The sequence below is a fragment of the Haliotis asinina genome, chromosome 1 (assembly GCF_037392515.1).
Source record: "Haliotis asinina isolate JCU_RB_2024 chromosome 1, JCU_Hal_asi_v2, whole genome shotgun sequence".
Classification (NCBI taxonomy): Eukaryota; Metazoa; Mollusca; class Gastropoda; order Lepetellida; family Haliotidae; genus Haliotis; species Haliotis asinina.
Genome location: NC_090280.1, coordinates 12,949,423 through 12,960,515, shown reverse-complemented (window position 1 = coordinate 12,960,515; position 11,093 = coordinate 12,949,423). Strand labels below are relative to the sequence as shown.

At 41.3% G+C, this 11,093-nt stretch overlaps 1 protein-coding gene across 1 annotated transcript in view; it reads left to right on the top strand.

The window, feature by feature from the left end:
• Nucleotides 1-211: 211 nt before the first annotated feature.
• Nucleotides 212-11,093, top strand: part of LOC137292047 (uncharacterized) — a 42,833-nt gene continuing 31,951 nt past the window's right edge. Inside the window, exons 1-2 of the mRNA XM_067823624.1 lie at nucleotides 212-287; nucleotides 418-494. Of these exons, the coding sequence (XP_067679725.1) occupies nucleotides 212-287; nucleotides 418-494 (153 nt within the window). The remainder of the gene's footprint in view (nucleotides 288-417; nucleotides 495-11,093) is intronic.

The window sequence follows — 11,093 nt, the reverse complement described above, 5'->3', positions numbered from 1 at the left end:
TTCGAAGTCAATTGAGGGCATATGTGGCAACGTAAAGAATGTTACCCGTCTCCGCTCTGGTTCATTGCTTGTGGAATGTGCTCGGAGACAACAGTCTGTGAATCTCCTCAAAGCCCATCATTTTGCAAATACTGAGATTGTTGTTTCAGTACACAAAACTTTAAATTCATGTAGAGGTATTGTCCGTGACCGTGCAAAGTGCCTCTCAGACATGTCAGAGGATGAGATTACAGCAGAGCTGCAGAGTCAAGGCGTTACGCATGTGAGACGGTTCACTAGGAAAGATGGTGAGAGAGTTATCAAAACAAACACTTACCTTTTCACGTTTGCACTATCAAAAATACCATCATCAATTAAAGCCAGGTATTTCAAAATTGGAGTTGATGTATATATCCCAAATCCTCTCCGGTGTTTCAGATGTCAACAATTTGGACATGGTGCAAAATGTTGCCGTAACTCTCCAGTTTGCTCCCGCTGCAGTGGGAAACATGACGGTACAGACTGCACAGATGTAATCAAGTGTGCAAACTGCAGCGGCGACCACATGTCCTTCTCAAAATCATGCCCATGCTACATGCAACAAAATAAAATTCTCACCATAAAATATTCTAAAGATGTTTCTTTCTCTGAGGCCAAAAAAAATAGTAGAAAAGGAGTCCTCTTCTTCCACTTCTGCAGTGTCTTACTCTGCTGTAGTTTCTTCCTCACGTACAAAGGTTGATCAAGGATGTCAAACGTCAATTAACTGGATATCTGATGTACAGACGGTTCTTTATGAAATAGATGCTGAAGTCACACCTTCCCGTTCCACATCTTCCTCACAAACGACTGTGTCTGCTGAAACAGTACCAGAAACTGAAAGTCAGCCTGAACCTGAGATAAAACGAACTACTTTGCTCACAAAGAAGGAAAAACAAAAGCTCAAGAAAAAAGTATCAAAGGGCCTGAAACATATTGAGGTGCCTTTACCCTTGACTGTTCCTCTGGAGGTTCACAATATCTTCGAATCTCTAGATATGGAGGTCTCTCCATCGCTGCCATTGCAGCATAAAGGTCCTCCTCATTCACGATCTCCTATTATGCCCCCATGAACTGCCCTGACAGTTTATTACAGTGGAATTGTAGAGGTCTTCGGAATAATTTATCTGATCTTTAGCTATTGATCCAAGATTTAAAACCTTCTGCTCTTTGTTTACAAGAAACATTCCTCAAAAACACAGATAAAATTGATTTAAGACAATATGACTCATATCATCACTTTTCTCCCCCAGGCGATAAAGCAACTGGGGGATCTTCTGTTTTGGTGAGGCAGGGTGTCATTCATAGCCCTGTCCCTCTTCGTACCCCTCTCCAGGCTGTTGCAGTTCGTGTGACATTGAATGTCGTGTTCACTTTACGTTCTTTATACATCCCACCGTCATATTGTCTTCAACAATATGATCTTCAGTCACTTTATGACCAACTCCCGAAACCCTGTATAATCATGGGAGATTTAAATGGTCACAACCCACTTTGGGGTAGCAATGACAGCAATACGAAAGGTAAAGTTTTGGAGGATTTTTTCTTAAACAATGACTTATGCATATTCAATGATGGTTCTTCTACATATTTGCATCCAGGAACTGGAACGTATTCGTGTCTTGATTTAGCTGTTGTCGATTCTCATCTGCTAGGTGAGTTCGAATGGTCAGTTCACGATGACCTCTGTGGAAGTGATCATTTTCCCACTTTATTACAATCTGTGACACCATCGGATGTCTCTCCATCATCACGATGGAACTTTGCTAAAGCTAACTGGGCTTGGTATGAAATTCTTTGTTCTAGTAAACTAACACCTGATGTTTTTCTTGATGTTCCTGATCCTATAAATTCTTACTCTACCGAACTTCATAAAATAGCTGATGAATGTGTTCCGAAGTCCTCTTCTAATCCACATATACGTAAACCATGGTTTACTGATGACTGCAAACAAGCTAGGAAGGCACGAAAGAAAGCAGAACAGTATTTCCGTCGCCATCCTATGGTGCATAATTTAAATAAATGTAAAATTTTAAATGCTCAAGCGAGGCGTACCTTTAAAATGAATAAACGTCAATCTTGGAAAAATTATGTCTCCAAAATAAATTCTCGAACGCCCATGTCTAAAGTGTGGAACATGGTACAGAAAATTAAAGGTAAGGGTACACAATCTAGTGTCCATCATCTTAAACATGGAGATCAATTACTTACTGATAAATCAGATATTGCAAATAAACTGGGTGAAACGCTTGCTAAACATTCTTCCTCTTCTAACTATATGCCGAAATTCCAACAGTATCAAAGACAACAAGAAAAGAAACCTATTAATTTCCATTCAGATAACGGGGAAGATTATAACGAACTATTTTCTATTCATGAGCTTCATACTGCTCTTAAGCAAGCTTACGATACTGCTACAGGGCCTGATAACAGACATTATCAACTCCTGAAGCATTTACCAGAATCCTACCTAGAAACTCTATTTTTGATGATATTTGGGCATCAGGTAAATTTCCTCCCTCATGGCGTGACGCTATAGTAGTACCCATACCTAAACCTGGACGTGATCATACCGATCCGTGTAATTATAGACCCATTTCACTAACTAGCTGTGTTTGCAAGACCATGGAGCGCATGATTAATAATCGACTTGTTTGGTACTTGGAAACCAATAACCTTATAACAGATATACAATGTGGTTTCCGTAAAAACAGAAGTACTCTTGATCACTTAGTGCGTTTGGAATCATTTGTCAAAAACGCTCTAATTAATAAACAACACGCTGTGTCTATCTTTTTTGATCTTGAGAAAGCATATGACACAACCTGGAAATATGGCATTTTAAGCGATTTACATGATTTCGGTTTGTGAGGTCGTTTGCCTGAATTCATATCCAACTTTTTAAGTAACAGACAATTTCAAGTCCGAGTGGGTTCTACCCTGTCTGATCATTACAATCAGGATCAGGGTGTTCCACAAGGCAGTATTTTGTCTGTCACTCTTTTTAGCATCAAGATCAACAGTCTATCTAAAGTTTTAAACGATTCAATAGATGGTTCGCTATTTGTGGATGATTTTAATATTTCTTGCCGAGGTAAAAATATGCATACTATTGAACGACAACTGCAGCTGTGCTTAAACAAAATAGATAAATGGTGTCTCGAAAATGGCTTCAAATTTTCTAAATCAAAAACCAATTGTATACACTTCTGCCGTAAATATAAACCCCATAAAAACCCAGAACTATTTCTCAGTGGCACCCCTATCAAAGTTGTCAAGGAGGCTAAGTTCTTGGAACTTATTTTTGATTCACATTTGACCTTTGTGCCCCATATTAAATCCCTAAAAGCCAAATGCTTAACGGCTCTCGAATTATTAAAGGTTGTGTCCAATTCAAAATGGGGAGGAAATCAGACTACCCTCCTTCACTTATATAGATCACTTGTGCGGTCAAAACTTGATTATGGTTCCATCATATATGGTGGAGCCTGTCAAAGCAACCTAAAACTACTTGATTCTGTCCATCGCCAATGCCTAAGACTTTGTCTTGGTTCTTTTAGAACCTCTCCTATTGACAGTCTTTATGTTGAAGCCGATGAGCCTTCCCTCAACCATCGTTAGTGGCTTTGAGTTACTATTTTAATCTTCCAATTGTAAAATATTTATCTATTTACAGTTCATTTAACAAATCTAATTCCTTTAAAAATGCAATAATTAAATGAGGACTAATATTGCTAAAAAGATCCTGCACAGATTGTGAATTAAAATACTGATCCCTTGTGATGGAATACTCAACACAGTCAAGCAAGATATGCTTGACTGTCATTCTTTCATCACAAGGGATGCAGAACGGAGGATCCTCACCTTTCAAAAGTTATTCATGAGTATATCTCGTATGGCCAATACGACATCGCCGTAAAATGACCTCCTCAAATCTGGACTGACAACCCAAGTGGGTATAACCAATATAAGGTTTTATTTCATGTAGTTTATTGATACCCACTTGGGTGTCCCACTTCTTCTGCATCAGATCACGGATATACGCTCTAACAGTAGCTTTATAATCAGAGTATGGAATAAGAAGTGGAGTCACAGATTTGCTGAGTACTGCCTTGGCAGCAAGATCAGCCATTGTGTTGCCAGAAATGCCCACATGGCTTGGTAACCAACAAAAGATGATGTCGTATTGGCCAGTAGCAAGATTATTATATAGTTCAATTATTTCTATTACAAATGGATGTTTACATGACAGGTTTTTAATTACCTGGAGGCAAGAAAGAGAATCAGAGTAGATAATATACTGTTTATGTATAGGATGTCTTTCAATATATTTAAGAGCCGTTAGTATAGCGTTTGCTTCCGCTGTGAAAATAGAACTATTATCCGGTAATCTGAAAGATATTGTTCTGGATCCAATGACAGTGGCACAAGCCACTGCACCACCGTCCTTGGACCCATCTGTAAATAAGGATTTATAATTGCTATATTTATGTTTCAATTGATTATATTCTTGTTTATACTGTAATTCATTCGTTTCTGATTTTTTATATGTAGTTAATGTTAGGTCAACTTGTGGCCTAATCAACTGCCAAGCAGGAGAAGAAAAAAGTCGGAAAGGAGCTATATTTTCCAACTCAAGGCCGGAAGCAGCAAGAAATGGCTTAATTCTGAGACCAAGAGGCGGAACAAGAGAAGACTTTTTGTTATACAAATCCTCATAGAGAGGATTAAAGACACAATTATATGCGGGATTAGACTCATTGGAAGCTAATTTTGTGATGTATTGTAAAGACAGTTTTATACGGCGTTGGTTGAGGGAAGGCTCATCGGCTTCAACATAAAGACTGTCAATAGGAGAGGTTCTAAAAGAACCAAGACAAAGTCTTAGGGATTGGTGATGGACAGAATCAAGTAGTTTTAGGTTGCTTTGACAGGCTCCACCATATATGATGGAACCATAATCAAGTTTTGACCGCACAAGTGATCTATATAAGTGAAGGAGGGTAGTCTGATTTCCTCCCCATTTTGAATTGGACACAACCTTTAATAATTCGAGAGCCGTTAAGCATTTGGCTTTTAGGGATTTAATATGGGGCACAAAGGTCAAATGTGAATCAAAAAAAGGTTCCAAGAACTTAGCCTCCTTGACAACTTTGATAGGGGTGCCACTGAGAAATAGTTCTTTGGTTTTTGATTTAGAAAATTTGAAGCCATTTTCGAGACACCATTTATCTATTTTGTTTAAGCACAGCTGCAGTTGTCGTTCAATAGTATGCATATTTTTACCTCGGCAAGAAATATTAAAATCATCCACAAATAGCGAACCATCTATTGAATCGTTTAAAACTTTAGATAGACTGTTGATCTTGATGCTAAAAAGAGTGACAGACAAAATACTGCCTTGTGGAACACCCTGATCCTGATTGTAATGATCAGACAGGGTAGAACCCACTCGGACTTGAAATTGTCTGTTACTTAAAAAGTTGGATATGAATTCAGGCAAACGACCTCACAAACCGAAATCATGTAAATCGCTTAAAATGCCATATTTCCAGGTTGTGTCATATGCTTTCTCAAGATCAAAAAAGATAGACACAGCGTGTTGTTTATTAATTAGAGCGTTTTTGACAAATGATTCCAAACGCACTAAGTGATCAAGAGTACTTCTGTTTTTACGGAAACCACATTGTATATCTGTTATAAGGTTATTGGTTTCCAAGTACCAAACAAGTCGATTATTAATCATGCGCTCCATGGTCTTGCAAACACAGCTAGTTAGTGAAATGGGTCTATAATTACACGGATCGGTATGATCACGTCCAGGTTTAGGTATGGGTACTACTATAGCGTCATGCCATGAGGGAGGAAATTTACCTGATGCCCAAATATCATCAAAAATAGTTAAAAGAGTTTCTAGGCAGGATTCTGGTAAATGCTTCAGGAGTTGATAATGTATGTTATCAGGCCCTGTAGCAGTATCGTAAGCTTGCTTAAGAGCAGTATGAAGCTCATGAATAGAAAATAGTTCGTTATAATCTTCCCCGTTATCTGAATGGAAATTAATAGGTTTCTTTTCTTGTTGTCTTTGATACTGTTGGAATTTCGGCATATAGTTAGAAGAGGAAGAATGTTTAGCAAGCGTTTCACCCAGTTTATTTGCAATATCTGATTTATCAGTAAGTAATTGATCTCCATGTTTAAGATGATGGACAAGAAAAACATCAGGTGTTAGTTTACTAGAACAAAGAATTTCATACCAAGCCCAGTTAGCTTTAGCAAAGTTCCATCGTGATGATGGAGAGACATCCGATGGTGTCACAGATTGTAATAAAGTGGGAAAATGATCACTTGCACAGAGGTCATTGTGAACTGACCATTCGAACTCACCTAGCAGATGAGAATCGACAACAGCTAAATCAAGACACGAATACGTTCCAGTTCCTGGATGCAAATATGTAGAAGAACCATCATTGAATATGCATAAGTCATTGTTTAAGAAAAAATCCTCCAAAACTTTACCTTTCGTATTGCTGTCATTGCTACCCCAAAGTGGGTTGTGACCATTTAAATCTCCCATGATTATACAGGGTTTCGGGAGTTGGTCATAAAGTGACTGAACATCATATTGTTGAAGACAATATGACGGTGGGATGTATAAAGAACATAAAGTGAACACGACATTCAATGTCACACGAACTGCAACAGCCTGGAGAGGGGTACGAAGAGGGACAGGGCTATGAATGACACCCTGCCTCACCAAAACAGAAGATCCCCCAGTTGCTTTATCGCCTGGGGGAGAAAAGTGATGATATGAGTCATATTGTCTTAAATCAATTTTATCTGTGTTTTTGAGGAATGTTTCTTGTAAACAAAGAGCAGAAGGTTTTAAATCTTGGATCAATAGCTAAAGATCAGATAAATTATTCCGAAGACCTCTACAATTCCACTGTAATAAACTGTCAGGGCAGTTCATGGGGGCATAATAGGAGATCGTGAATGAGGAGGACCTTTATGCTGCAATGGCAGCGATGGAGAGACCTCCATATCTAGAGATTCGAAGATATTGTGAACCTCCAGAGGAACAGTCAAGGGTAAAGGCACCTCAATATGTTTCAGGCCCTTTGATTCTTTTTTCTTGAGCTTTTGTTTTTCCTTCTTTGTGAGCAAAGTAGTTCGTTTTATCTCAGGTTCAGGCTGACTTTCAGTTTCTGGTACTGTTTCAGCAGACACAGTCGTTTGTGAGGAAGATGTGGAACGGGAAGGTGTGACTTCAGCATCTATTTCATAAAGAACCGTCTGTACATCAGATATCCAGTTAATTGACGTTTGACATCCTTGATCAACCTTTGTACGTGAGGAAGAAACTACAGCAGAGTAAGACACTGCAGAAGTGGAAGAAGAGGACTCCTTTTCTACTATTTTTTTGGCCTCAGAGAAAGAAACATCTTTAGAATATTTTATGGTGAGAATTTTATTTTGTTGCATGTAGCATGGGCATAATTTTGAGAAGGACATGTGGTCGCCGCTGCAGTTTGCACACTTGATTACATCTGTGCAGTCTGTACCGTCATGTTTCCCACTGCAGCGGGAGCAAACTGGAGAGTTACGGCAACATTTTGCACCATGTCCAAATTGTTGACATCTGAAACACCGGAGAGGATTTGGGATATATACATCAACTCCAATTTTGAAATGCCCGGCTTTAATTGATGATGGTATTTTTGATAGTGCAAACGTGAAAAGGTAAGTGTTTGTTTTGATAACTCTCTCACCATCTTTCCTAGTGAACCGTCTCACATGCGTAACGCCTTGACTCTGCAGCTCTGCTGTAATCTCATCCTCTGACATGTCTGAGAGGCACTTTTCACGGTCACGGACAATACCTCTACATGAATTTAAAGTTTTGTGTACTGAAACAACAATCTCAGTATTTGCAAAATGATGGGCTTTGAGGAGATTCACAGACTGTTGTCTGCGAGCACATTCCACAAGCAATGAACCAGAGCGGAGACGGGTAACATTCTTTACGTTGCCACATATGCCCTCAATTGACTTCGAAATTACGAAGGGATTGATTTTGAGGGGTTCACCATCAACACCTGTTACGACTAAAAATCGTGGCCAGTAATCAGTATTGTGTACAGATTCCTCATCCGAAGAAGTAGCAATATCTGCATCAACGTGTCTTCTCTTAGTTTTTGACCGAGAACCAGTTAGTTGTGGGGTAGCCATAACGAAGGAAATATATTCAACAGCCCTGCTCCCCACCCACCATGGAGTGTCAACTACAGACACCAGGGTTACAGGGATGCTATACTCATATAGTAGTATAAACAATGACAGTTCTGGACCACTTTCAAGAAATGTCTCTACAAAGCCTTATTTACTAAATAGCCTTAGATCTTGCTACTATTACCCCTACTACAATGAAACAGTTTACCGTGTATTGGTTGGAGGTAACACTGTGCCGTACGGTACGATCAATAATTCTTCTCTTACAAACCCCCTACCCGGCCCATCCCTCAAATAGTACAAGTTAGGTTTGTCGGCTTTCATATCCACTTTATCTATGTTGTAAGTTTTGACTGACCATATAGGATCGGTGGCCCACTTACGGCTATCGCCCTCGTGTTCCCCCGGCTGGTATAGATACCTCACTAGGGCCCTATCTGGTATCTGTTTCTCCTTCCCACGCAATGGAGCGGCCGACTCTGCAACTATTGATTTTAGTTTGATAGCGTCTGCCGGTTTCTTACCGGTGAGACGGGTGACTTCATGGTTGATTGCCGACACCACCTTGGGTAACCTCGTGACACATTCAGTCGATCGTTTTCCAGGGGTGACCATCTCCCTAGCATACTGATGGCCGAACAAGCGCTCAGCCAAAGTCCTATTAAATCTCTCAACTATGGCTTGGCTGCGATGGGCTCCGGCCGTGCCACGCCTGACCTTTGTATCGTGTTTGGCTAGCAGTTGTGACACGGCACCCATGAACTCCCGTCCGGGGTCAACTTGCAGCTCTGTTGGCCACGTCAGCGGACTGCGTTTGTATATGCGTTCGAATCCTCTGGCTACCTGGGCCGAATCTTTCGTGGTCAAGGGTTCGGCTTCCTTGTAACGACTGGCTACGTCCACTACGGTTAAGGCATACTTGTACCTCTTGTCGTGGGGTAGGAACAGTAGGTCTGCCTGGTGAACGCTATTAGGTATGTTAATACCGAACCTCCTTCTAGGCACGTAGCGTGGTGCCGGCAAATAGATCTGCCACAGGGCTTGTTTTTCAAGCCACGCTTTGGCTTCCTCCGGGGGTACTCGCGCTATTTTAGCTAGCTTATCTACTGCGCTAGCTCCTTTCCAGTACCCACGCGGGCTGTAGTAAATAGCCTCAAATTTTTTCATGTCCATACGCGTATGTGTTTATCCCATCAATAGCTATCCAACGTTTCGTGTCCATAGGCGACAGGGACGTCTTGTTTATAGTCAGTCCGTATATCTTATGTCCATCACTTCTAAGTGTGTTCATTTTATGTCTAAAGGTACGGGTCTTGAACAGGGCTTCCTTGAATCTGGCGTGTTTGATGTGTTGTTTCACCACATACTTCTTAACCCCCTTAGCCTTCCGGATCTCACTATTGTCGGCTTTCAGTATGGAGTACATCTTAGGTCTCAAACCTATGTACTCGGCTATGGGCGTGCCAGCACACACGTCCTTCATCTTACCTAGGACCTTTGTATTTACTGTACTGCGTATGGTATGGGTCTTAGGGTAGTCGCTGGTGTCGTATAAATCAAGGTGTTTTTTCATGTCCTCGTACACGTCCTCGGTTCGAATCTCCATCAGCAGGGAATGCGTGTCAGTGTACAGCACTTCACACCTGTCGCCGTACTGTTTCTTGAGCTCGTTGTAGTAAAAGTCGTACATCAGGTGTTTGGATAAATCGAGGATGCTCATCCCCACGTAAACAGGCCGGTTGAATTTTATGTGACTTTTCTTCATGTGTAGGGCAACCAGGTTGTCTGTGAATATCTTACTACGGTTGAATGCCGGACTGGCTATCAATCTCCTGAGCTTGTCTTCCTCACTCGACCGAACCAGCTTCACGGTCACGCGTTTCCTCAGGTTCTCCATAGTCTTACCAAACACCGAGTTGTTCATGAGCTTGTAGAGATTTTTCTCAAAATCACTGGTGGCTTTTTTTCGTAGGTCTGTGTTCATTCTGATGTAGGGCTCCATCCATGGGCTCTGGTCGAACATGAGCACCCTATGTATTTTGGTCAGCCTCATACCCAACGACAGGTACAGCTGTAGGTTGCGATAGTGAACGATGTACTTGGTCTTATTCATTAAGTTAGGCACGAGTTTTTCAACGTCTGTCACACGACCACCTGACAAGTTATGTTGGTACTCAGACATCCAGTCTGGGTTAACCCTCATACGTTCGGGGGCCAGGGGGTAGCTGTTGTGCGATGTGTGTAATTCCTTGGGATACTCTAAGTCAACCTCGAGGATATACCCTTTGTTCGAATCTGGTGCAACCCCCATAACATCAACGTGGGGTACCCATTCGAATCCCCCTGTAGGTAGATACTGACTCATGGCCCAGCCGTACAGGTTGTTTGCGTCGAGGTAGAGAATGTGATTGGTTGGCTTGTTAGGATCGTAACCTTTCACGTATTGATTATTTGCTTTCGCGTATCGTTTGGATGCCATGGAAATCCCACCTCGCAAGCCTTTCTCAATGAATAGGTGCATGTCGTAATCTGTGAGCAATTCCAAATTAACTCCGGTCTTTTTAAGCAAGGCGTCCCACGACAGACCTGGGCTGGTGTAATACCATGCGGGGTCGAGTTTATACTGCTTGAAACATGTCCGCCTAAACGTCTCAAACACGTCGGCTAACAGCAGTACATCTGTCCTCAAGTACAGGTCGTGATAATCACCCAGGTTCTTACAACCCAGTTTATTCCATACGTTAGTCGCGTGCGAGTAATCATCTCGTGAGACGGACGCCTCATTCAGCTTGCTATAAAAGCAGTCAATAGGGGGTAGTCTGGTCTCGGTGAACTTGGCCCAA